The sequence below is a fragment of the Lepidochelys olivacea genome (assembly GCF_965140295.1).
Source record: "Lepidochelys olivacea isolate rLepOli2 genome assembly, chromosome: 1".
Lineage (NCBI taxonomy): Eukaryota > Metazoa > Chordata > Testudines > Cheloniidae > Lepidochelys > Lepidochelys olivacea.
Genome location: NC_140411.1, coordinates 351,884,173 through 351,911,186, shown reverse-complemented (window position 1 = coordinate 351,911,186; position 27,014 = coordinate 351,884,173). Strand labels below are relative to the sequence as shown.

At 59.0% G+C, this 27,014-nt stretch overlaps 1 protein-coding gene across 1 annotated transcript; it reads left to right on the top strand.

The window, feature by feature from the left end:
* The first annotated feature begins 12,470 nt into the window (after positions 1-12,470).
* On the top strand, positions 12,471-26,157 carry ADM2 (adrenomedullin 2). Its single transcript, XM_084613566.1, has 3 exons — positions 12,471-12,971; positions 14,235-14,429; positions 25,648-26,157. Exons 2-3 carry the CDS (start codon positions 14,314-14,316, stop codon positions 26,015-26,017), a joined length of 486 nt encoding a protein of 161 aa, XP_084469692.1. The 5' UTR covers positions 12,471-12,971; positions 14,235-14,313; the 3' UTR covers positions 26,018-26,157.
* Positions 26,158-27,014: the final 857 nt, after the last annotated feature.

Genomic DNA, 27,014 nt, shown 5'->3' with positions numbered 1-27,014 from the left:
AAAGGACATAAAATATTGCATGGGATAGAGAAGTTTTGTAATACAAAAACTAGGGTTATTCAATTAAATTAGAAGGTGGCAAATTTAAATACGATAAAAGGAAATACTTTCTCCACATCAATTAGCCTGTGGAACTCATTGCCACATGAAATCATTGAGGATGAGAGTTTAGTAGGATTCTAAAAAGACTTAGACATTTGTATGGCTAACAAGGATATCCAGAGTCCAAATAGTGAGGATTAAAAATAACAAAGAGCTTTGGAAGGGATATAAACCCTCCTGTTTCAGACCTTAACACAACTTCCAACTAGTGGAATTAGGAAAAAAAAAAAAACTTCCCCAAGGGACAGCTTATTCTAGAACTGCCTTCTCCAAGGTTTCCTGCACCTGAAGTAGCCGGTGCCGGCCATTGTCCGAGAGAGGATACTGGCTTAGATGGACCATGAGCAATAGAGCAATTCCTCCATTCCTATGCACATAAAATGGCAGCGCCGTCGACTCTGTCACTGCTGATTGTCTCAGCAGAAACATACAGTTCTTGGGCTTTGTTTCTGCAGCGTGGCTGGCTCCCTCGGGAAGGCTGTTTCACGGGATGAGGGATGTCCACCACGAAGATGCAAGCAATGGACTGCCCTGGGGAATACTGAATGATCTCAGCTACCTCAGTGTAAGGAGGCACACTGGATCCACCTGGATAATGGAGGTTTCCAATAATCCAGAGCATTATAACTCTCTCAGTGTAACTCTCGGACGCCAGGGGATGTGACCCTGTGTCAGAGAGAAGTGTGTTTGGGATAATTGAGGTTCAGAGCATCGTAGTTGGGCTGTGTCTGAGTTTTTCTGGCAAAGGAGCTGGGGGCCTGGGAGAGAAGGAAGGACAGATCATTCTAGGCAGGGAACTGGAAGGTTTATGGAGGGAGAAGTGGAGGAGATCTTAGCGGTGAGGAGGGTGGATGAGCATTCTCAGGGCTATGAGGAATCCTGGAAAATATAAGCGGAGAAGGAAGGGTGAAATCAGAAAGACCATTTTGTTTAAAGTGACTCAGTAAAGACATTCCATTGTGGAAGAGTTTATCACTGGTTCCCCCATTGTTCGGAGGGACACTCTTTAACATTTTCCATGGATTGATTTTCCTGGAGAATTTCTAAAGATTTCGCAGAATTTGGACATTTCCACAGAATGGGACAAGTGCTTCCCCACGGAGCCTCCTGGAAATTTTTCAACCCCTTTACAACACAGCCGCATATTTCTCCACACCAGCTGGCATGTTCTGAGGTGAGAGCGGGGCTCAGTAAGCAACCGGAGCTGCACGCTCCTCTCACTGATCCTGGTGTAGATCAGGAGCAATGCAGCTGAAGTCAGTGGAATTCCAGTGTTGTGATACTGGTATGAGCGAATCTGCCTCCGTGGCTGTGGGTGGGTCCCAGCTGCTGGCCGGGTTCCAGGTCGAGCCCTGTGATAGGTGCTGTTTCTGCCTGGAACTTTCCTGTCTCATACGCATCACAGGGAACTCGCGTCTCCCCATCATGAAAACAGGGAGCCCATTATGTGCCGTCACGGCATCATTCAGGGAGGTCTGTTTCTCAGGATGCTCCTTGTAGCTGCTAGGCCTGCTCAGTAAGCAGCTGGCGTGCTACCTGGCATCATGCCCAGCCCTCTCTTTACCCACAAGTGTCAGCAGCTGGGTGGAGCCAGTGGACCATCCTGAGAGCTATCGCTGGATTCCTTCACTGGCAGGCTGATTTGCTTTAGTCCGTGCTGGTTAGCAAAGCAGTTGTCCTTATGACACACTCAAGAAAAGCTCTGGACAATAGCTACATGCAAGTTCCAAGAAGACTGTAAGTTATCTGGGGTAGAGACTTTTTTTGTGACTTGTTTATTTGGTGTCTGGCACAATGGGGCCCTGATCCTTGCCTGGAGCCTGAGGCTGTGCTATATATGGGATTCTCCATCTCTGGACGTTTTAAAATCAAAACTGGATGTTTTTCTAAAAGATCTGCTCTAGTTCAAACAGGCATTGTTCTGAGGTCTGTATAATACAGGCGGTCAGGCTAACTGATCCCAGTGGTCCCTTCTGACCTTGGAATTTGTGAATCTAATAGATCAGTATTTCTCAATGACTGGTCTTTGGCCTGGTCCCAGTCCCGGATAGCTCCCTTACACAGTTTAGGAAGGCAGCAAACAAGTTCCTGGTATCAGAAAGGTTGAGAAACACGGTAATAGATAGACAGACAGACAGATGTTCTGTCTTGCAGGCACCTCCCATTCACCCAGGCCGGGGTCTCTTGGCTCGCACTGCTCGATTGTTCCTATGTGTGGTTTCTTTTCTTGGTCTGACTCTGGGTAACCTCATCCACCCAAAAAGGGGTTCCTTTACATGAGAAATGTTTTCATAACATTTAATGTAAGGAAAGAGACCTCTATTCATAGATTTTAAGGCCATAAGGGACCATTACGATGATCTAGTTTGACCTCTTGTATAACACAGGCCAGAGTCTTGCCCACAAATTCCTGCACTCAGCCCATATTTGTGGTTGAGCTAGAGTACGGGCTTCTTTAGAAAGAGATATCCAGTCTTGTTTGGAAGACTTCAAGGGATGGAGAATCCACCATGTCTCTTGGTAAACTGTACCAAATAAACAGCACACAATCTTAGCAAAGAGGAACACATCCATTTTGGCTGAGCCAGCTCCAGATACTCAGCTCCTGTGTAGCCGGGGACCATTTCAATACATAGTTAGATAAACGGATCCTTCCCTTCCTTGTCATAGAATCATAGAAATGTCGGGCTGGAAGGGCCCTTAAGAAATCATCAGGTCCAGCCCCCTGCGCTGAGGCAGGACTAAGTAAACCTAGACCAGGGGTTCTCGGAACACATTTTTTGGTGGCCTCAGGATGCGGCCACCAACTCTTGCTGGTGGCCGCTCTCACACTTTTTCCTAAAATACTTGATTAGCTTTAGGAAAACCAAGTAAATATGTACATAGACACAGCCAAATCATTGTAATTTATTTATCGCTAGCTAGTAAGTCTGTTGTGAAAAGTGCTATTAACAAACATACAAGTATCACTTTTCACAGCAGAAAAGTATCACTTTTACTCAGCCCTGGCAAGCCTGGGGACAAATTAAGCCCTGGATGGAGGCTTGGGGGAGGCAGTGGGGGCCAGGGAGATGGGGGTGGGGGGCTGGAGCCTGAAGCCCTGAGGCCAGAGCCCGAAGCCCTGTGGCTGTAGGACAGGGTCCAGAGATGGAGCCTGAAGCCATGTGGCCGGAGTCTGGGGCCTGCCACTGCGCAGCCAGAGCCCAGGGCTGGAGCCTGAAGACCCGCAACCAGAGCTGCCCAAAGCCTGAGCCCCACCACCCCGGGAAGGTGGGGAACTCACCGGCTGCCTGGTCCTCCAGTGTTGTGCCCCACGTGTCTCCAGAGGGGGGCAGGGCCCAACCACTGCTGCTGGTCCCAGCATCCAGGGGCAACACAGAGGGGGTGGGGGTTCTACTTTGCCCTCCCCCTCTCATCACAGCCCAGGAGGCTGTGGCTACAAGAAAAGCCCCTGGTGGCTGCATGTGGCCACGGTGGCCACACTTGAGAAACGCTGACCTAGACCCTTCCTGACAGGTGTTTGTCCCCCAGTGACGGGGAATGCAAAGCCAGCCTTGGACGCTCATTCCAGTGCTAAACTATCCTTATAGTTAGACAGTTTTTCCTAATATCTAACCTAAATCTCCCTTGCTGCAGATGAAGCCTGTTATTTCTTGTCCTGCCTTCATCGGCTATATAGAACAATTGATCGCAGTCCTCTTTATAACGTATTTGAAAACTAACCATGCCCAGTTTGTTTAACCTTTCCGCATAGGCCAGGTTTTCTAAATCTTTGATCGTTTTTGTTGCTGTCCTCTGGACTCTCTCCAATTTATCCACATCTTTCCTAAAGTGCGGTGCCCAGAACTGGACACAGTATCCAGCTGAAGCCTCACCTGTGTTGAGCAGAACGGGAGTTACCTCCTGTGTCTTACATACGACACGCCTGTTAACACACCCCAGAATGTTACCAGCCCTTTTTGCAACTGCACCACATTGTTGACTCGCATTGAATTTGTGATCCACTCGAACCCCCAGCTCCTTTTTCGCAGTTCTGCCACCTAGCCAGTTACTCACCAGTTTGTAGTTTCATGATCTTTTTCACCCAAATTGCCTTCCATCTTCATATGAGCTACCAATTCCTTACTGTTGGTCAAGTCTGAAATGGCTGTTCCCCTGGTTACTTCCTCCGCTTTCTGAATCAAAAAGTTGTCCCCAGTACAGTCCAAGATTTTTTGGGCATTTCATGTTTTGCCGTATTACTTTTCTAAGAGACATCTGGGAAGTCAAAGTCCCCCCATTACAACTAGGCCTTGTGTTTTGGATATTTCTGTTATTTGTTCTAGAAATGCCTCATCTACCTCCTCTTCCTGATGTGGTGGTCTAGAGAAGACACCTACTATTACTTCACCACTATTTTTTACCCCTTTTATCTTTACCCAAATACTTTAGCCTGGTCTGCCTCTCACCTTCTTCTGGACCTCAGAACAAGTGGATATATGCTTTGAGTATAATGCAACACCTGCTGCCTTTTTACCTTTGCTGTCCTTCCTGAACAAGCCAGACCCCTCTATACCAGTACTGCAGTCATGAGACTTATCCCACCAAGTCTCTGTGATGCCAAGTGTCGTAATTTAGCTTATGGACTGGCTTTTGTCACTGGCCCTCTTTGAATCTAGTTTAAAGCCATCTGCACTAGTCTGGTGAGTCGGTGTGAGAAGAGGCTCTGCACCTTCTCGGTGAGGTGGACCCCATCTCTTCCAAGCAGACCTTCTTGTCCTGCTTAAATGGAAAAAAAACCTGGCCCAGGGCCACAGAGGATCACTTGTAAAATGTTAACTTGCTTAATTACGTCATGAATTAGTCAAAGCCAACCAGTCCAAACACACCTGTAGTTACCACACAATAGACACAAAGCCTAAGTCAACAAGAAAACATAGAGCAAGAGCTGATTTAGAAGAATGAATCCCAGAGCACCAACCAAGGTCTCCGCCCAGCCCTGAGATGGCCTTGGTCACCTCTACCTAACTGGGTGGAACAGAGATAGGTACGGGTGGGCAGTCAGGTTCCATTCTTCCCTGAAGTCAACCGAGGTAGAGTGGCAATGGAGATGACCCATGACAGACAACAAGGACAAGCCGGACACTCATGCATAACCCAACTTTCTGCATCAGCTCCAGAGCCAGGGACTGTCCCAACATTCACAGAAGGAAAATCACCTTCAGGAGCAAACCCTGGGGATTCACAGAGAGGCGTGAGTCAGGCAGGATCGGCTGTCGCTCTCTGAGGGATGAATCGTGCTCCTTCAGCAGCATGGGAGGGTTGGCGGGTGTAGATTCACCTGCTCACGGGGAACTGGATCTGGGGAGCCCACCTGGGCTGTGCATTTCCTGCCTGTGCCGAGGACACATCCATGACGACTCACTGTGCCTATTCAGCCCAGATAGGTTAATGGTGGGGCAGGATGGAGATGTGGCAGGGCAGAAGTGGGTCTGGGGCCTGGAGATCCACAACTGTGTGGCTCACCAGTAGTTTCTCCTTCTCTCACCGGGGCGCACAGAGACAGACGGGAGAGCCCTAAGGATAGAACATCACCAGTGCAGACTGGTGGAGGAGGGCTCCTGTGCAGATCTCAGTGCACAGCCCAGCTACTCAGGCTGTGCTGGGTACGGGATTCCACTCAGATAGGCTAATATGGGATCTCCTTAAATATTGCTCTCTTTTCACCATCTGGCCCCATCAAGTCAGAGGGAGGAATCTGCCTTTAATGCATTCTCTGAGACGTCATCAGACAATGGATTACCTGACTCACAGGCTCCTAGCTTTCCGAAGTGGGGAAACCTCACCACCTGAGACTGGGATCCATGAGCACAAAATGTCATTTGCCCTTGGGAGTTGGCCTCTTCTGTGGCATGACAGTTGCACAGGGAAAATCTTTTTTTCTCACCATGGTATCTGAGCGCCTCAATCCCAGCCTTATCGTTTATTGGCAATGAAATTGGCAAGGGCCCTAGGGGGAGGCAGGCCTCTGGCTCCAAAGAGAAGGGGTTTTGGATCCATGAACAGAAAATAGGGAAGCCACACTGGACATGAATGAGGATTAAAGGTTTGTGTCTGGTTTTCCCTCCACGTAAGCCGGTCAGGCTCCTTCAGTTCGGGGACAGCAGACGATGTCGGTGTAGCCTAGCGCACAATGGGCTGTGTTTCTCTCTTTCCATACATGAGCTAGACTTGATGGCAGATCTAACGGGCCCATCTCTTTCATCAGATTAGACAGCAAAGCCCTGGATTGTGCATTTTCAGGGTGGAGATGGCTGTCCTGGGCTGGCTATTGGGGCCTATGTACAGCCTGGCTTATGTCAGTCCTTTATTGTTATAATTCCTGTGGGGTGCTCGATGCATTGTGCACATGTGACGAGTGGCTGACACCCAGGATTGAACGGAGATAAAAGCACGAGCTAATGAGCCAGGCTTGCATGTTGACAGCTCTCGAACAGACCCATGGCCTCTGTGGATCAGCCACAGATGGGGATCATCACACATATTGCCCGGCTTTTTATAAACACAGGAGCCTGGATTTCCAGGAGTTGTGGCCTACTGTCAGGCTCCTAAATCCATACTTAGGCACCCAAAGAAGTGACCTGATTTCAGAAGTGCTGAGCGGCCAGCAGTGCCCATGGACTTTGGCACAAACCGCTGAGTGCTCATCACGCTCGAGAATCAGGTCACGTATTTAGATGTCTAAGGAAGGATTTAGGAGCCTGACTTTAAGCCCATATTGTTGAAAATCTGGTCTGGGACTCCAATGTATCTGAACAGCTCTTTGCTCCCCCTGCTCAGTTAGCCATGAGGTAATTAAGTTAATTGAATCTTAGCAAGTGATTCTCATGGCTTCAAGCCAGTCCTTTCCCCCCTTCAGCAGCACAATGCTGGTTGGGAAAGAGAACGATGCTGCCGATCATCAGCAGCCTGTACTGCAGATCTGGAGAAGTCTCGAATGGTCTCTGTACATCGCCAGCTGTTTCGCTGCATGTCCCCTGGACGTGCGGCTGACAGAAATGATGGAACGGGAGTGGAATGCAGCCACCCTCTCCACCTCATGTTATCTCCTCCAGGACTCACCTTCCCGCACAAGAGGTGATTGCAGTTAAACCCAAGGTTATAGAATAATCCAGGACCAGTTGACTCTGCTCACTCTCTGAATATTGAGGAAACAGCTGTGTTTAGTTATGAAAGGTCTCACCTAGAGTAGCTAGGGATGCGGTGTTATCTGGCAGTTGGAAGGCAGGATTCCTGGGTTCTCTTCCAGCTCTGGAAGGGGAGTGCGGTCTAGTGGTTAGAGCAAGGGAGTGGGCAGTAGGACCCCCTGGGTTCTCTTACCAGTTCTGCTGTTGACTCACTGTGTGACTGTTGCAAGTTCCTGCCCCTGTTTGTGCCTCGGTTTCCCCATCTGTATAATGGGGAAATTAGCTATCTGACAGATTCGTTGAGAGGCCAAATTGATGAGCATTTGTAAAGCACTTTGAGATCCTAGGATGAAAGGGGCAAAGTATTGTTATAAGCATGCCAGGCTGCCCAGCGCCCACCCTGTGTCTCTGATCCCCTGTGGCAGCCCAGTTCTATAGGGTGGGGAGAGGAGGGCCCTCTCCCCATCGAGGGCTGGTCACCCCCTCCCAAACAGAACAACCTGAATTAGCCTAACATTAATTAACCAAAGCTCCATAATCCAGTCCAGGCTCCTGTCCTCCCAGAGCTTATTAGTAACACTGATAATTCCCTGATGATCTGGATTTATCCATGCGACATGTGGGGGAACTGAGGCTGTCTCTCCTGGGTGGCTGGCAAACCTTACAAGGTTCTGATAGGGCACTGGCTCCGGGTTGTCTGAGACACCTTTGTTCTGGGCTGGAAGCAGGAAACAGAGTCTGAGATGTAGCAGCCGCTGATCTCCCTCTGGCCCAATCCCCCCTCCCTGAGAGGCGTCTAACAATGCCAGTGTGCCCAGCACCTGGGCCGTGTGCTGTGGTGAGTGAAGGGCTTTTAATCTGTCCCAATGTTTGGTGTGTGGCCGCTAGAGGGGGCTTGCAGAGAAGCAGAGGAAAGCTGTCGTGCCTGGGAAAGAGAGAGAGAGGAACATTATCATATATATCATACACGGGCTGGAGCTGAGTCTGAGCAACCCCCCTTATTCAATCTTAGGCCTTGGCTGCATGGGTGATTTGGCGCAATTGCGGCCATTAGTGAGCCGTGCTGGTACAATCCCGAGCGTAGACAGGCAAAGCTTCTGTGTACACGGGTGCAGCTTGCTCCTGTTTCCCCAGGGGGTTGTGATCACTGCTGCAGGCTGGCTAAGGACTGAGCTCATCCTAGTATTTGTGTTACCCTGTCTCTCCCAGCCCCGCCCTGACCCGCTTGCCTCACCCACCTGCTGTGCCCTGTTTTCTAGACTGGAAGCTCTCTGAGGCAGGAACTTGTCCTTATGTTTGTACAGGACCCAGCACAATGGGATTTGGACCACAAATGTACTTTGCAGTGGGGACATTCAGCCTTTCGCTCAGTGTGGGAAACTAGTGAAACTAGACTGGCCTCTGCTTCTAATGCAGCACCAGGCGTGGGAGGATGCACCGGGGACTTTGTGGGTAGCAGAGAACGCAGGGCCGGGGCTGGCAGTGGCCCGCTGGGCTTCAGGATAATAGAAGCCGGGTAGGGTCCCTGGAGCTCGAGTATTTGATCTCCAGTTTTCTCAAGTGCGTGCCTGTTTTTCAGAGTCCCGTTCTGCCTGTGTCAATGTCCCTGAGTTAATCCAGCAACAAACAAATGAAAGAATGTGACATACCACAAACATTCCCCCGGAGGGAGACAGTTCAGAGCGAGTGAGAGACCATGGCGCAGGGCAGAGGTAAGAATGAAAACAAACCCACTGCGACCAGCGGATCTGGTCCCGTGGTGTGACCCTAAGTCACTCTCAACTCCTTTTCCAGCAAAGATGCCTCATGCTTTACCCAGCAGCGTCTTCCTTCCAGTGCAGCCACTTCAAAGCCTCTTTTCCCACTGGCGCTGGGCCCCAGTAGCCCTCCCTGGCCGGTCCCGGGCATTGCCGCTGACACATGATCAGGTGCTGCTCTAAATCCCCCCATGCGAGGAAATGTGAAGTGTTTGAAGCCTTTGTGTCTTCATAATGCAGAAGAATCTGAGCGATTCCGAGCATATGGAGCCCTCTGGCCTCTCCGCACAAGGGGGGCTTGAGAATGGAAAACCAGAGCGAGGCGGGCATTTGGGCTGGGTGGGGGGCCCCAGATACTCGGGGCCTAAGAGAGCTGGGAGGGGCCACAGGTAGAGGTACCCCAGGCCTAGGGGAGCTCTGAGGAGGGGGCTCAGGTACCCCGGGCCGAGGGGAGCTCTGAGGAGGGGGCTCAGGTACCCCGGGCCAAGGGGAGCTCTGAGGAGGGGGCTCAGGTACCCCGGGCCAAGGGGAGCTCTGAGGTGGGGGCTCAGGTACCCCAGACCTAGGGGAGCTCTGAGGAGGGGGCTCAGGTACCTCGGGCCGAGGGGAGCTCTGAGGAGGGGGCTCAGGTACCCCGGGCCGAGGGGAGCTCTGAGGAGGGGGCTCAGGTACCCTGGACCTAGGGAAGCTCTGAGGTGGGGGCTCAGGTACTCCGGGCTTAGGGCATCTCTGAGGAGGGGGCTCAGGTACCCCGGGCCTAGGGCATCTCTGAGCGGGGGGCTCAGGTACCCCTTTCCCAGGCAGAAATGGCCTCGGGGTGCCTCTCAGGTTCCCATGTCTACAGCTTCTGCTGTCTCTCTCCTTAACTCAGAACTTCATTTTCCTCTGTGGGCCAGCCCCACCGCTCCGTCCCCCAACCCTACCCCGCCTCTTTGGGGGCTGCCTATCTCCACCCGGGCCACTGCTCTTCTCAGGCTCCCCTGCTGCTAGCTGCATCTCTCACCAGCTCAGAGGGAAGTTGGGCAGGACTCCACTTCTTCCACCCTCCAATCTGTCCTCGGTCGGAGGGTTTCCTCCATGTCCCCCCCCCCCCCGTGCTGACTGGGCTGCCTGCCCCCTTCCCTCTGGGCTCTTTCCCCTCAATAACCTCCTTGTTAGAGAGGGCCCTGGTGCACAAACCGGCAGCCCCCAGTGCGTGAGGCTCAAGACAGGGAGCAGGTCTCAGCCCCCACGGAGGCACCAGAGTGAAGGTGGCAGAGGGAGGGTGGCTGCACCCAGAGACTGACCGTCACAGCTCTGGTTGCTGTGCTGGGGTCGAGGCTGACGGAATAGTGCTGGCTCTCTGGGGTCTCAGATCTGCTCCCGGTGGGTACTGTATCCAGGTGGGTCCTCGTACAAAGTCAGCACTGCTGCTTCCGAATCATTCCCCACTCCCATCCAATCTTCCGTGCACCAGCTTCCCAGCTGTATCTGAATGCAGTTCTGTTTTCATCACACCTGCTCTACCCAGCAACCTCCCCCCACTCCTCCAGCCCTGGCCTGCTCTTGCATCTCCAGGGCTGAGAGCTGCTCAGACTCTGGAGCATCCCCTTCTGGGGAGAACGCTCTTCCTTCCTGCTCCAAACCACGGAGTCACTCTACCTGTCACCTAGCGATAGAGATCCTCACAAAGGTCCCAGTGATCTGCTGGGCTTGGTTCCCAAAGTCTGAATGTTTCCCTGACCACTAGAGTTTGCAGACGGAGAGCAGCCTTATCCCCGCAAGGTCTGGTGCTTCCTGCTTGGGCAGGGTTGGGTTCTAGGTGACACTTTGGGTCAGTTCTCATTCTATCTGGAGTGCTCCCAGCATCTGTCCTTTCCTTTTCTCTTTAGTTTATGGGTCCCACTCTCTTCCTATCTCTCTCTGAAGTGTTTTGTGACCCTGGGTGTGAAGGACACTGTAGAGCAATGAATGGATCACACTGTGTTGTGTGTGCTAGTTGGTAGCTGGAGTTCTCAGCCCCCGGGAAAGGGAGGGGGTCTTTTAATATATGTAAATAGAAACAATATTTGCATGAATTGAACCTCTGTTAACCTAATTTTATTGGCAGCCTCACTATGAAACTAAAATAGGACAACGTGGTGAGGGTGAACTTTTGTCCTGATCTGATCTTCATAGGATTTAGGTTTTCAATTGTTCTCAAAGGCTACACGCTGATGTTTAAAAATGTTAAACTAAATTAGCCCTGGTACAAGGTTCTGGGACACACTGGTCTGTTTATACCCACAGCTGGTACACCGATGCCAGCTGCACAAATGCCGCCACCCTGCCCTCCGACAATCGTGTCAACCCCAACTGGAAGGGCCGGGAGCTCAGTCTCTAGGGCCCGTTCAATCAGTGGCATTTCTGCTGAGCGTACCAAGCCGGGGGGAAATTAGTTCATCCCCTCATTTTAAGACACAGTACTTCAGCCACCCAGAGGGGAACAGCTCCCCACCATAACAGACCTAGGCCTGAACAAGGACAGGTGACCTACCGGTGAATGGCTCTGCAAACCAAGCTCCCTCCCCCACGCCAGCCCAGCCACCTGGATTTAGCTTTTAAAAAACTGGCAAAATAGAGCGTTGAAAGTTGCAGCTGCGTGTGACATTAGCCAGCCCTTCCATCTCCGTTATCATGGGCTCCTTGGGAGCAAGATCCCCTTTGGCACTGTCTGAGGAGGGCAGGCAGGCCGAGGCAGGCAGGAGAGGAGTCGGTGTACCTCTGGGGTGAAGGACAGAGGAGTGCGTGCAGTGAGGAGGATGAGCTAGGGTATTTGGGGGGGAGTGCAGGAAGAACAGGAGTCCAGGGAGGAAGGCCAGAGGCAAGAGTCCCAGGGTGAAGCTGCCCTCACCTGGGCTGTAGGGGTACTGCAAAGCAGGCAGGCAAGTAAGATGAGAGAAGGGTATGAGAATGGAGGAGGAAGAGGAAGAGTGTGGAAGAGAGGAATTTCTCTCTCTCTCCACAGCATCTATCTATCTATCTATCTATCTATCTATCTATCTATCTATCTATCTATCTATCTATCTATCTATCTATCTATCTATCTATCTATCTATCTATCCCCATACACCCCCCATCTATCTATCTATCTATCTATCTATCTATCTATCTATCTATCTATCTATCTATCTAGTCTCCACATACCCATCTCTCTCTCTCCCTCTCCCTGTACACCCTCCAGTGTCCCTGAGGGCGAGCTGTCAGAGGAAGGCTGGGGTCTCGGGGCTGCTCTCGCTGTGGGGAGCAGCTGGGCTGTGTGGGGCGGGGGGGTCTGTGGCGGGTTCGGGGCAGGTGTTCTGGGCCGGGGCCGGGGCGCAGCCGGAATTCCAGGCAGGGGCCGGGCCCGGCCGGGCTGCCCTCCCTCCCCCGGCGCAGAGGCTGGGCTGGGACGGGAAGCCCAGCCCAGCTCCTCCCGGCTAACAGGACGCCAAGGGAATATTTAACCTGGGATCCTGGCCGAGAGACACAGACTCCGACAGACCGCGCCAGATTGAGCCCAGCGGGACAGGGGTCCCCCATCCCTCAGCACCCGCCCGCGGCGGTTCGGGCCAGAATCCAGGCGCAGAACCTTCCCGGGACCCAGACGAGAAAGCCGGCGCAGATCGGAACCACACCCGGGACAGGACCAACCAGACACCGAATACTGGGGCAAATCCGAATCTCTCCAGAAGGAGACCCAGGACAAAGCCTAGGGGCGGAACACTGCCCCTCGCGGAACCGGGTCCGGACAGGAAATCAGGGACAGGACCAAGCAGGTACCCGGCAGAATCCACGGGGGAAACCGAACCGAGACACGCACAGACTGAGGGACGCCGCTGAACGCTTGCAGTTGGCCGGGCACAAAACTGACCCCGCCTCGGGCTCCAGACCCGGGCACGTTGCAGAGCCCGGGACCAGAACTCCAGAGCCGCGACCCAGAACTCAGGTACAGAACCGCCCGCCCCGGGCTCCCAAACCTGCCCCGGGCAGGGACATGAGGACTGGAAAGGGGAAAGGCTTTGGGTATCCGGCAGCTGGCGGAGAATCAGGGACTGGACCGACCGGGGCTCCAGAACTGGGATCCCGGGGACATCAGAAACTTCCCAGCAGCCCAGTCTCTCCGCTGAGTTAGGGAAAGAGGAGCCCAGAGCGCTCCAGGGAAACAGGATCTCGGAGCGCTTCAGGGGCAGGGGGGCGCGGGGAGCCCGGCGGGGCGCGGGGAGCCCGGAGCGCTCCAGGGGCAGGGGGGCGCGGGGAGCCCCGAGGGGCGCGGGGAGCCCGGAGCGCTCCAGGGGCAGGGGGGCGCGGGGAGCCCGGCGGGGCGCGGGGAGCCCGGAGCGCTCCAGGGGCAGGGGGGCGCGGGGAGCCCGGCGGGGCGCGGGGAGCCCGGAGCGCTCCAGGGGCAGGGGGGCGCGGGGAGCCCGGCGGGGCGCGGGGAGCCCGGAGCGCTCCAGGGGCAGGGGGGCGCGGGGAGCCCGGCGGGGCGCGGGGAGCCCGGAGCGCTCCAGGGGCAGGGGGGCGCGGGGAGCCCGGCGGGGCGCGGGGAGCCCGGAGCGCTCCAGGGGCAGGGGGGCGCGGGGAGCCCGGCGGGGCGCGGGGAGCCCGGAGCGCTCCAGGGGCAGGGGGGCGCGGGGAGCCCGGAGCGCTCCAGGGGCAGGGGGGCGCGGGGAGCCCGGCGGGGCGCGGGGAGCCCGGAGCGCTCCAGGGGCAGGGGGGCGCGGGGAGCCCGGCGGGGCGCGGGGAGCCCGGAGCGCTCCAGGGGCAGGGGGGCGCGGGGAGCCCGGCGGGGCGCGGGGAGCCCGGAGCGCTCCAGGGGCAGGGGGGCGCGGGGAGCCCGGCGGGGCGCGGGGAGCCCGGAGCGCTCCAGGGGCAGGGGGGCGCGGGGAGCCCGGCGGGGCGCGGGGAGCCCGGAGCGCTCCAGGGGCAGGGGGGCGCGGGGAGCCCGGCGGGGCGCGGGGAGCCCGGAGCGCTCCAGGGACGGGAGCCCGTCGCGCTGCCGGTCGAGCGAAGGGATTTTTCCGGGAGCCGGGCGCTCTCCGGGGTCTGGCTGTAGGGAGCCGGCTGCCCGGGACAAGGGGAATCCCGAGAACCCCCATGGGACTCGCTCCCCTCTATGTTTGCGCCAACAGCTCCGTACGTCGAGCTGGCTCCCTCCGCTCCCCGGGGCCCCTCTGTGCAGCGCTGAGTGCTTCTCGCTCTTCTTTTCCAGCCTCCGGAGCCGCTTCACCTGCAGTCCCCGGGCCTCCGGGGTTCCCCGCCCGCTACCAGGATCTCCCAGTCCGGCTGGCATGAAATCTGTGCCTGGAGCCGCGCTGGGTTGCATCAGCCTGACGCTGTGTCTGCTGCAGCTGCCGGGCTCCCTGCCCCTGCCAGTGGGGCGCACCTTGCTGCTGCCTAAACACAGGTAAGCACCCACCGCGGCTGCCCGCCTCCTGGTCCCCTGGCCTCGGCCACTCCTGACACCGCCCCCCTCCCACCACCACCTGCTGCAAGGGTCCAGGCTCCAGATCCCGGGGCCTTGCAGATCAGGCGTCTGTCGGAGCCTCCCGGGGGAGAGAGGCTGAGCAGGGCTAATGGCCACTGATGCAGGTTGCCCCTTGGGCCTGATCCCCAGACGGCCCCCTGCTCCCTTGGCTGCCATGGGACTCTGTCTCCCCTTGGAGCTGTGGGTATGAAAATCTGGGCCAGGGCTCCCAGGCTGGGCCCCCCAAATTGGTGCTTCCTTGCCCGGGAAAGTAATGGCCCCTGTGAGGGCCCTGGTATTCCTACCTGGTCCCCTGCCTGGCCTGGATTTAATCAGGGGAGGCTCAACTCCTTCTCTTTTGGCTCTGACACTAGATTAGCCAAGCCTGTGTTGGGGAGGAGTGGGAGAGGAGAGAGGGGCAGTAGAGGTGGGGCCACAAGGCCCTTCTCTCCCTCTCACCCGCTGTCACACTGCAGCTGGGGGCTGTGTAGCAAGTGGGACCTTTCCATAGGGCCCTCGGTGTTACTGAGAAGCCAAGGAGACGTTACAAAGATGCCCACCAAGGTCATCAAGCACATTCTGGGTCCCTCTCTCTCTTCTTTTGGCTGGCTCCCTGGAGATCTCCCTTCGTAAGGCCTGGGCATGGCCCAGGTGGTGCATCCCGTTCAGAGCAGAGCCCTGGCTAGCTTAGCAAACCCACCGTGACCAGGCTTCAGCGTTGTTCTAGGCTAGCCCAGGACGTGCTCTGCAACCTGCAGCCAGCGCGTCCTGATTGCCCTGCGTGCTGGTGCATGGGATGGGGCGAGGAGGGACTCCCCTTCCCTGGAACAGAAGGGCCTTTGTGTTCACAGCAGGTTGGCTACATGGCCTCCTGGCCGGGAGTCTCAGAGACACTGTGGCCTTGTCATGTGGCTCCTCTGCCGGGGGGGTATGTGTGTGTGTGTGTGTGTGTGTGGAGGGGAAGGGGGAGGGAATGTGCTGGTGGGGGCTTGGTGGCGGGGACTGGCGTGTGCCTGTCATGGATTGTAGCTGTGGGAGTCCCAGGATATTAGAGATAAGGTGGGCAGTTCTCATTACCTGGCTGGGTGCAACAGCGCTTATGGGGACTGGCAGGTTCTCTGTGTCTGCCCAGCCCTGCTGAGCAGCTAGGGAGGGAGAATTGTCCAGTGGTTAGATCCTGCAACTGGGGGCCCTGGGTTCTATTCCAGACTCTGCCACTCCCTGGCTGTGTGACCTGAGCTGAGTTGTTATGCCTCCATCCTGCAGTTTTCCCAGGCATGAAATAGGACAAAGGTACTTAGTCAACTCCCCCAGGTGTTGAGAGGTCAAATAAGGAATGAATGTTTATGAACGAGCTGGGAACGTCTCACATAAGAACAGCTAGCCCCCAGACTGGACTTTTCAGCAGTAGATCTCAGAGCACGTTATGAACAGAAGCTGCTAGTGATGATGAGCTTGGCGAACAGATGGTGTGTGCCAGCCCCTAGGAGATTCAGGGTGTGCTGTTCACAGAGGACAGCCGCTCAGCCTGGTGTGTTGGGGGGCTGGGGCCTGTCTGTGCTGGGGTCACTTGCGATATCTGCCTTCTGGCAGAAAAGTGGGCGGGGATTCAAACCAGGGTCCCTTCTCTGGGCAGCTCCCTGAGCAGCATGGGCCTGTCCCCGTCAGCTCAGCAGGCGAGTGGTCCCCGGCCCGTAGCTTCACACTCAGACTCTCCGCTCTGGTCTGCTCCATGGAGGCTTTGGAGCCATAGTTTTGATTGGTCTTTCATGGGAGGGGCATGGGGGGAGGGGCCACCAGGGCTCTCCTTTGGGCTGTCACTGAAGAGCAGCCTCCCACTTTGGGGCAGGAGAGATGGGGTTGTCTCCTCTTTGGGATCCAGGGGGAATATTCAGCATGCACCCATGTAACTGGCCACAAGGTGGCGTGGTTGCTGGGAGTGCATAAGAGGGGCCACACTGGGCCAGACCAATGGTCCTTTGGGGCCCGGAACCTGTCTCGGACAGTGGCTGGCACCAGGCACGTCAGAGGAAAAGAACAGGGCAATTATCGAGTGATCCGTCCCCTGGGATGCAGTATATTGATACCCCCCCACCCCTTTGCTGCTGGTGCCTGCCCTAGCTCCCTCCACTTCCCCCACCTAAAAACCCTCCCTCCAGATTGTCCGCCCTTGTCCCGGCCCTCCGGACCCCGGTGCGTGCAGGATGCAGCTGCTGCCTTCTCACCCGCCTGTGGGCAAGCGACTGCCGCAGCCCCTGTGTTCGCACGCGCGTGCACGTGTGTTCCCAGCAATGCACTATTGCTCCCTCCGCTTGTGAACCCCGCCCCGTTCCTCTGCGGCTGCACCCCTGTACTAGGGTCATAAGGGCTGGTGGGGCTGGGGGGAGGGTGAGGGGCTGCAGTGCAGAGGGGCCCTGGTGCAGTGAGCCCTTGGCTGGGCTCCTTGGCTTGATTCATCTTCACTTGGCTCTGTATGAGCGGCTGCTTCTGTTGGGACGGCACAGAGCTCCTGCTGGGGGCGAAGGCTGAGCCAGCCCTGCGTGTCCTGCACAGGGGGGGGGGGGCTGACCCGCAGGGGTGTGACGCTGTCTCGTGTGAGCACAGGGGGGTGCTAGGACAGGAGTAGTCTGTGGGACGGCGCCAGGAGGAACAGGACAAGGGGCTGTGGCCAAGGGAAGTTTCTCCAGGAGGAGGCGGCCCTGGACATAGTGGGACTGTTTGGAGCATGACTGTGAAATGCTGCCCTGCTCTGCTCCAGAGGAGCAGACGACGCCCTGCATCCCGCACAGGCAGGGAGCGCCAGGCTGTGGCACAGCGTCCTCTGCCCGCCAGCTTCTCCTGCAAGCGCGGCGCTGACTCCTCCCACCGAGCCCCCCCGGGGGCCTTGCTGCCAGGTGCTGCCCTGGCCCTGCTGCCCCCAACCCAGCGTAGGAGCAGTGCGGGGCTGCACGGGGGGATGGACGTTCCTAACTGCCCTGTAACCCCAGGGCCGAAAAGGCAGGTGCGGACTTTCAAGTCACAGCGGACTGGCAGCTACAGCCCCTGCGTGTGCCATGATCCAGGACCGCTGCAGCCTACGCACATGCACAAGGCAACACAAGGTCTCAGCCTGCCTGTGGGCAGTGCCCACTCTGGGTGCCCTTGCAGTACAAGTCCTGTCTCTAGTGGTCTGGGCCAGCAGCCCGGGCCCTGCCTGGTTGCAACATTTCTGGTTGCAGGGAGCGTCACGCTGAGGTTTAGGGTGCTGCATGTCTGCAACGTGCTAAACCATCAGCAATTACGGGCAGCAATAAACCTGCTTTCCCTCACCTAGCTCTGGCTGCTGACGCGGCCGGCGTGCACCTCACAGCAAGAGGAAAGAGGCTCACAGCCACACGCAGCGCGGGCTCCCTTGCCCTTGAGTCTAATCGAGCTAATCCACCAGGCTAGACATTCAGGAAGGGCCAGGAGAGTGAGGAGTGGAGATGGGCGGGCGGGCGGAAGAGAAGCCAGCCCAGGGATGGAAGGGGAACTCCACATCAGTACGAATCGTACGGAAATCCGGCGAAGGGCGTTTTTAATGTTTATATTAATCACCCGGTGGCATAAGTGGCCACGGGGCTGTGCGGCAAGCAGAGCTGTGCCAGACAGAGCCTGTGGGCTGGGGACACGGTCCAGTGCCCCGAGTTGTCCATGCGTCGATGGGGCGCCAGGCACCGCCGCCTAAACCCCAGGCAGCATTCGGGAGAAACCGAAGACCAAGGCTGAGGATCCGGCCCAGGGCGAGGGTTTCTGTCACAGGGGCTGTAGGAATTTCTCTGGTTGTTCCTTGCCCCCCGGGGGCCCTTCCTGGGGGAAGCCTAATAGGGAAGGCCTGTCTGACACTCTTGTCTGGACACTGTCAGCCTGGCCTGTGTCTGAGCGTCCCGCGACTGGCTTTCCGTAGCCAGGCCTCTGCTTCCCTGCCCGCCCCCCTCAAATCACAGCCTCTGCCTTGGGAGTGACCCCCCTACCCTCAGCCAAAGGGCCCTCTGGGCTCCGGCAGGGGGCTCACACTGCCGCTCCTGGGCGGAGGTCTCTTCCGGGTGGGTCTGTCCGTGCTGTGTGCACAGCCCCGACCTGACCCGCTGTGATGGCTCCCAGAGGCCTGTGCGAGTCAGCACCTTCACCCTTTCGAAAGGCTCCTCCGCAGACCCACAGAGCGCTGCAGGCAGGCGGGGCACCAACGTCCGGACAGAGGAGTGAGAGGGAGCTGGGGAGGCACATATGGGAGGGGCTGGGTGGGCACAGGCAGGTGTGTGCAGATGCTATGGGGTGTGTCGGCACACAGGGAGGTGCCGTGGCGGGGATGGAGAGGTGAGGCCTGGGCAGGTTGGAGTGTGGGGATGTGAATGCAGGTGTGGGTGTATGGGGGTGGACTGGTGGACACATGCAGGTTGGCACGAGGGACTGTGTGTGCAGCCATGGGTGGGTGGGGGTGTGAGAGGGTGTATGTGGTGTGTGTGGATGCAGGGACGGGTGCACGTGGGTGTGTGCACGCAGGCTTTGGTGCACGAGAGGGTGCGTGTGGTGTGTGCGTGCAGGTGTGGATGCACGTGAAACCCTACCCCATTGTGGGAAAGGCAGAATTATTGGCACACCCCCTGAGTCAGCACCCGCTGGGAGGTTCCTCTGGGGAAGTGACCCTGAAACGCTGGCTGGCGGGGGGGCAGGGGGCAGCAGGGCAGGGCCCAGCCCAGGTGTCATTAAGGTTCCAGAGCCAGACAGCCTGGCCTTGTGGTTAAGATCCTGGCCTGGGGGGCAGCTGAGCCAGGCTCTGTTTGCTGCTCTGCCACAATCTCCCTGGTGTGACGTGCGCTTCCCTGAGCCCATCTCCAGCCCCTCTGGCCTGTCATCAGGGGCTTTGGGGTGGGCTCTTCCCCCGAGTCCCTGGGTCTGCACGCTCGCGCCCGCACACTTCGCTTCCCCAAGCTAAGCCAGTGCCAGGGGTGAGGACCTGAGCTTGGCGGGCACCGGAGATCCCCAGACCCTTCCTAGAAGGCTCAGGGCTGGTTTGGCTTGATACAGCAATCCTACCTACCTAAGAGCCAGCTTCTGCTGCAGCGGTGGGCACCGGGACATACAGGAGGGAGCTGCTGGCGGGAGAGCCCCCCGCTTCGGAACACTCTCCCCCGTGGGGCAGGCTGCCCAGCCCGTGGCTGGCGAGCTGGGCTGGGGGGTTGGGTTTTAGGGGCGCCGGGGGGGAGTAAGGTTTGTGGGAGCTCGGGGAGCACTCAGGAGCTCCGTGTGCGTAGGGGAAGCCGGAGGGCCCCATGTTGTGGCCTGTGGTTTTCGGGAGGCCCAGAGCCCGGAAGAGGCGGACGCCAGGGAGAGCTTTCCCAGCGGTAAAGGCTGGGACAAGCCCAGCTAGGACTGCGCGGCTCCATGCTGCGTGCGGCTCCCAGAGGAGCGGGGCCCTGCAGGCAGGTACGTGGCAGGGCGGCCCTGGCAGAGGCCAGCAGCATGCATGAGTCGCCAGCTGCGGGCTGGCGTTTGCAGAGGCAGAGAGCGGGGACCCTTTCCCTGCAGCTCCCAACCGCCTGGTGGAATCGTGACGCTTCGGAGGCGAGGCTCTGGCTTGGCTTGTCTGGAGGAGCCAGAACTGGCATGTCTGTGGGATAAGGGCCTTTGATGCAGCGCGTGCACCTCCCTGCCGGCCCTAAGTGACTCCGGAGAGTACGTGTGCCACGGCAGGTAGCTGCTCCTCCGCCTGGCTCCCACACCCTGCGGCCTCACGCGCCTGCTGCGATAGGGATTCCCTGCCCCCCCGCCCTGCTCTGGATTCCTTCCCTCCCCTCCGCGCCCCTCCTCCTCCTTTAGCTGCTGTCCTTCCAGACTGCCCGGCAGCAGAGCCTAGTTCTGGTCCCGGCGCTGGGAGCTTCCCCGCAGCAGTGCCCTGCTAGTTCAGGTCCCGGCACTGGGAGCTTCCCTGCAGCAGTGCCCTGCTAGTTCTGGTCCCGGCGCTGGGAGCTTCCCTGCAGCAGTGCCCTGCTAGTTCAGGTCCCGGCGCTGGGAGCTTCCCCGCAGCAGTGCCCTGCTAGTTCAGGTCCCAGCGCTGGGAGCTTCCCCGCAGCAGTGCCCTGCTAGTTCAGGTCCCGGCGCTGGGAGCTTCCCCGCAGCAGTGCCCTGCTAGTTCTGGTCCCGGCGCTGGGAGCTTCCCTGCAGCAGTGCCCTGCTAGTTCAGGTCCCGGCGCTGGGAGCTTCCCCGCAGCAGTGCCCTGCTAGTTCAGGTCTCGGCGCTGGGAGCTTCCCCGCAGCAGTGCCCTGCTAGTTCAGGTCCCGGCGCTGGGAGCTTCCCCGCAGCAGTGCCCTGCTAGTTCAGGTCCCGGCGCTGGGAGCTTCCCCGCAGCAGTGCCCTCCTAGTTCAGGTCCCGGCGCTGGGAGCTTCCCTGCAGCAGTGCCCTGCTAGTTCAGGTCCCGGCGCTGCGAGCTTCCCTGCAGCAGTGCCCTGCTACTTCAGGTCCCGGTGCTGTGAGCTTCCCTGCAGCAGTGCCCTGCTAGTTCAGGTCCCGGCGTTGCGAGCTTCCCTGCAGCAGTGCCCTGCTAGTTCAGGTCTCGGCGCTGGGAGCTTCCCTGCAGCAGTGCCCTGCTAGTTCAGGTCCCGGCGCTGGGAGCTTCCCTGCAGCAGTGCCCTGCTAGTTCAGGTCCCGGCGCTGCGAGCTTCCCTGCAGCAGTGCCCTGCTACTTCAGGTCCCGGCGCTGTGAGCTTCCCTGCAGCAGTGCCCTGCTAGTTCAGGTCCCGGCGTTGCGAGCTTCCCTGCAGCAGTGCCCTGCTAGTTCAGGTCTCGGCGCTGGGAGCTTCCCTGCAGCAGTGCCCTGCTAGTTAAGATCCCGGCGCTGTGAGCTTCCCTGCAGCAGTGCCCTGCTAGTTCAGGTCTCGGCGCTGGGAGCTTCCCTGCAGCAGTGCCCTGCTAGTTCAGGTCCCGGCGCTGGGAGCTTCCCTGCAGCAGTGCCCTGCTAGTTCAGGTCCCAGCGCTGGGAGCTTCCCTGCAGCAGTGCCCTGCTAGTTCAGGTCCCGGCGCTGGGAGCTTCCCTGCAGCAGTGCCCTGCTAGTTCTGGTCCCAGCGCTGCGAGCTTCCCTGCAGCAGTGCCCTGCTAGTTCAGGTCCCGGCGCTGGGAGCTTCCCTGCAGCAGTGCCCTGCTAGTTCAGGTCCCAGCGCTGGGAGCTTCCCTGCAGCAGTGCCCTGCTAGTTCAGGTCCCGGCACTGGGAGCTTCCCCGCAGCAGTGCCCTCCTAGATCTGGTCCCAGCGCTGGGAGCTTCCCCGCAGCAGTGCCCTGCTAGTTCAGGTCCCGGCGCTGGGAGCTTCCCCGCAGCAGTGCCCTGCTAGTTCTGGTCCTGGCGCTGGGAGCTTCCCTGCAGCAGTGCCCTGCTAGTTCAGGTCCCGGCGCTGGGAGCTTCCCCGCAGCAGTGCCCTGCTAGTTCAGGTCTCGGCGCTGGGAGTTTCCCCGCAGCAGTGCCCTGCTAGTTCAGGTCCCTGCGCTGGGAGCTTCCCCGCAGCAGTGCCCTACTAGTTCAGGTCCCGGCGCTGGGAGCTTCCCTGCAGCAGTGCCCTGCTAGTTCAGGTCTCGGCGCTGGGAGCTTCCCTGCAGCAGTGCCCTGCTAGTTCAGGTCCTGGCGCTGGGAGCTTCCCTGCAGCAGTGCCCTGCTAGTTCAGGTCTCGGCGCTGGGAGCTTCCCTGCAGCAGTGCCCTGCTAGTTCAGGTCCCGGCGCTGGGAGCTTCCCTGCAGCAGTGCCCTGCTAGTTCTGGTCCCGGCGCTGTGAGCTTCCCTGCAGCAGTGCCCTCCTAGTTCTGGTCCCGGCGCTGGGAGCTTCCCTGCAGCAGTGCCCTGCTAGTTCAGGTCTCGGCGCTGGGAGCTTCCCTGCAGCAGTGCCCTGCTAGTTCAGGTCCCGGCGCTGCGAGGTTCCCTGCAGCAGTGCCCTGCTAGTTCAGGTCCTGGTGCTGTGAGCTTCCCTGCAGCAGTGCCCTCCTAGATCTGGTCCCGGCGCTGGGAGCTTCCCTGCAGCAGTGCCCTGCTAGTTCAGGTCCCGGCGCTGGGAGCTTCCCTGCAGCAGTGCCCTGCTAGTTCTGGTCTCGGCGCTGGGAGCTTCCCTGCAGCAGTGCCCTGCTAGTTCAGGTCCTGGCACTGGGAGCTTCCCTGCAGCAGTGCCCTGCTAGTTCTGGTCCCAGCGCTGCGAGCTTCCCTGCAGCAGTGCCCTGCTAGTTCAGGTCCCGGCGCTGGGAGCTTCCCTGCAGCAGTGCCCTGCTAGTTCAGGTCCCAGCGCTGGGAGCTTCCCTGCAGCAGTGCCCTGCTAGTTCAGGTCCCGGCACTGGGAGCTTCCCCACAGCAGTGCCCTCCTAGATCTGGTCCCAGCGCTGGGAGCTTCCCCGCAGCAGTGCCCTGCTAGTTCAGGTCCCGGCGCTGGGAGCTTCCCCGCAGCAGTGCCCTGCTAGTTCAGGTCCCGGCGCTGGGAGCTTCCCCGCAGCAGTGCCCTGCTAGTTCTGGTCCCGGCGCTGGGAGCTTCCCTGCAGCAGTGCCCTGCTAGTTCAGGTCCCGGCGCTGGGAGCTTCCCCGCAGCAGTGCCCTGCTAGTTCAGGTCTCGGCGCTGGGAGTTTCCCCGCAGCAGTGCCCTGCTAGTTCAGGTCCCTGCGCTGGGAGCTTCCCCGCAGCAGTGCCCTACTAGTTCAGGTCCCGGCGCTGGGAGCTTCCCTGCAGCAGTGCCCTGCTAGTTCAGGTCTCGGCGCTGGGAGCTTCCCTGCAGCAGTGCCCTGCTAGTTCAGGTCCTGGCGCTGGGAGCTTCCCTGCAGCAGTGCCCTGCTAGTTCAGGTCTCGGCGCTGGGAGCTTCCCTGCAGCAGTGCCCTGCTAGTTCAGGTCCCGGCGCTGGGAGCTTCCCTGCAGCAGTGCCCTGCTAGTTCTGGTCCCGGCGCTGTGAGCTTCCCTGCAGCAGTGCCCTCCTAGTTCTGGTCCCGGCGCTGGGAGCTTCCCTGCAGCAGTGCCCTGCTAGTTCAGGTCTCGGCGCTGGGAGCTTCCCTGCAGCAGTGCCCTGCTAGTTCAGGTCCCGGCGCTGCGAGGTTCCCTGCAGCAGTGCCCTGCTAGTTCAGGTCCTGGTGCTGTGAGCTTCCCTGCAGCAGTGCCCTCCTAGATCTGGTCCCAGCGCTGGGAGCTTCCCTGCAGCAGTGCCCTGCTAGTTCAGGTCCTGGTGCTGTGAGCTTTCCTGCAGCAGTGCTCTGCTAGTTCAGGTCCCGGCGCTGGGAACTTCCCTGCAGCAGTGCCCTGCTAGTTCTGGTCCCGGCGCTGGGAGCTTCCCTGCAGCAGTGCCCTGCTAGTTCTGTGCCTGTTGCTGGTGCTGTGAGCTTCCTTGCAGCAATGCCCCAGCAGTTCTTTCTATAATTTCACAGCATGCATTTTCTTGATGTAGCAGATTTCTCTCCCTTTTGCCTGGAATGCCACCTCCGTCCCCTCCCAGCCTCCTGAAGGAAGCCCCCCCGTAGGCTGTGGAGCGCTGTAGGCCAGGCTGGCTCATCTGCTCCTTGGAAAGCTGGGGGCCGGTTCCATCAGCCGCTGCCCGCTGCGGGATCTATCTCAAAGGGCTTGTTGTGTCACTGCCAGACCTCAGTCAGGGTCTGCTGAGGGAGAGAGTATGTGGGCGGCATCTGCGGCTGGGCAAAAGCCGAACATCTCTCAGTGCAGCTGGGCAGGGCATGAGCCGCTGGCCCTGCCTCCGGGAGCCACTGCGAGACCGGCAGAGGCCTTGGGACACGGGCCATGCCACTGGGCCCAGCTGAGAACGAGAGAAGCCAGGGAGGTCCCAGCCACGGCCCCTGCGGTCAAGTCTCCAGGGTTTGGTCCAGTCTGATCCAAACTGCACCAAGCAACGGGGCTTCTGGATCAGGGAATCGGCCCCTGACACTCAGCCTAGGAACTCCATGCTATGGCTCCACTCTCAGGCTCCCAGCCTCAACCTCTCCGCCCTTGCTGTGTTTGTAGGCGGTTACCACCAGCAGGGATCCGGCTCCCCCAGTGATACTGCTCCGGCTTCAGAGCCCTGCACAAACATTCACAGCCTCGCAGCAGGCCTGGGAGGGGAAGGGGCGGTTCCCAGGGATTGCCCCTTAGAGCTTCTTAAGGCCAATACTGCCAGACGGACAGGCCTGTTTTACACGGAGGCTGAGCACTGAAGTCGCCAGGCACTGCAGGGAGAGGGGGGCCAGAGCCGGGGACTCTGTGTCTGGCTGTTCCCCAGACTTCTGGGAGACGGGCCATCAGCTGTGGACCGACACCCCAAGAGCTGCCTCTGTCTAGCCCTGCCTGCCTCGCCTCTCTGCCAGGCAGAGGAGGCCGCTCTGGAAGGGTGCCCGGGTCAGGGTCACTGGGATCCCTGCCTGGGAAAGGCAGCCCAGCTTGGCTGATTACAGAGCAGGCTGCTCCCGGGGGCGGGAGGTGGTCGCTGCAGCCGTGACAGTGCTTAGAGCTGGGGAAAAGCCCGGCTGGAGAGGTCCCTGGAGGGCTGGGGCTGGGGCAAAAGCCGGTTTGTGCTGCCCAGGGACCGTTCTGGGGGCTGGGGTGCCCCCGCAGCCTACACACCATGGCCCTCGGCTTCCACGCTGCAGCCATCGACCCAATCCACTCGAAAAGCAGCTCTGTGCCCTGGGACTTGCTCCATGGGGCTTGGTGAGCTGGGAGAGACTGCCCCCCACCCCCCATGCTTGGGTCTGACTTCAGCCCTGTGAGCTTCCTTGCAGCAGCGCCCAGACTTCCACCAACGCAAACCGGGAGTGATGCCACGAAGGTCCATGAAGCGACATGGGCATGAGATCAGAATCAGGCCCCTTGGTTTCTCCATCCCCCTGGGGTTGAGGTGTTAGTGAGGGGGCTCAGCGCGGCCCCAGCCCACAGTCATGCTCAAACACACGCCGTGCCCGCAGAGCCACAAGTGCCCCCTCACCTCCACCCCGCCACGACTGTTCCTTTGCACGGTCACTGTCGCACATGGCACGCGCAGCATTGGGGTGGCGCAGGACACAGGCCCCAGCTCCACCCAGCCATGCCCACTCCCAGGGCCCATGCACCAGCCTCCCTGCGACACTCTTGCACACCTGAGGGGATATAGGTGGGCCGAGCCAGGCCGTCATTCCGACCTTTGTGTTTTTCCGGTGCAGGGAGCCCCCGGACAGGAGACCCGCCACGCCGCTGGGGAATCAGCCCCTGGAGAGGAGGACGGTGGAGCTGCTCCGGGTTGGCGCTGCAAGAGCTCAGCTGGACTGGGAGCAGCCTGGGGGGACCCCAGCCGCCCTGCTGCAGCCCGTGGCCAGCCCCAAAGGCAGAGCGCGACGCTCACTGACTGGCCCCCGGCGTGCCAAGCGCCACGCGGCCCCACGCCGCCACCACGCCCACCTGATGCGCGTGGGCTGCGTACTGGGCACCTGCCAGGTACAGAACCTTGGGCATCGCCTCTGGCAGCTGATGGGCCAGTCAGGCCGCCAGGACTCGTCGCCCATGAACCCCAACAGTCCCCACAGCTATGGATGAAGGAGGGGGCCACCGTGGGGTGCGAGCACGTGGGACTGGATTGCTTCGGGCCGAGACCTCGCCCCATGTGCTGCCAGGGGGTGGTCACGCCCCCACATACATTGTGTAGGAGCCTTTACTAAAGTGCTTCCAGAGCCAAACCCCCATTTGCTGTGTCTTCTGGTACCATGCAGCGCTGGCTGGGACCTTGGGCACCCAGCACAAGGGGACAGCTGCCCCCCAATGCAGAGATTGCAGACCCCATGGCTGCAGGGGGTGGCCTAGCCCAGTGCATAGACACGGGAAGGGGCAGTAGGTTTCCAGCCCGCCAGATAATGCATAGAGGATGCCAGTGGCTGTGCCCTAAAGGAAGGGCATGGGGTTGTGGGGCAGGACACAGCCAGTCTGGCAGGTGTCAGAGGGTAGAGATGCAGAGTCCTGAGGGAAGAGGGGGACAGTGTGGGCAGTGGGGGAGGAGCAAACCCTGCCCCACTATGGATCAGGAGAAGGGCAATGATGTAGGAGAGGAAGGAGATGTTGGCTGTCTCTGCCCACATGCCCCCCACATCTGGACGTGGGAGGCCATGTGGCTAGCAGGGGTCCCATGGTATATGGGGTGGGGTATTTCCCCGGAGCCCAGCCACTCATTCCAGGAGCCAAATGTTCCCCAAATTGGGAGAGGTGAAGCTGAAGACCTGACCCCCATGGGCAAGGAAGATTCCCCATGCCCTTTTCATAATGCTCAAGGCATCCTGGGCATGTGCCAACTCTGGGAATTGCTTTCCACCTACCCAAATTCTCTTCTGTTGATTGGATCTGTGCTTCCCCCTTCACGGCCTCTCCTAAACTCTGCTGTAGCATTGTTGGATGCTGTCAGGCAGCTGCTGTGCTCCACCTCAGAGGTGGCTGCCTGTCAGCGCTGGGTGGAGAGGTCTCTGTGGACCCAGTGGCATAACCCAGGGCAGGACTTAGCCGGCAGTCCATGAAGTGCTTTGGGATCCCTCAGGTTGGCATGCAG

Coding starts and splice junctions, on each gene's coding strand:
- ADM2 (XM_084613566.1), top strand. CDS start 14,314: ATGAAATCTGTGCCTGGAGCCGCGCTGGGTTGCATCAGCCTGACGCTG. Junction 14,430..25,647: donor TTGCTGCTGCCTAAACACAG/GTAAGCACCCAC, acceptor TTTCCGGTGCAG/GGAGCCCCCGGACAGGAGAC.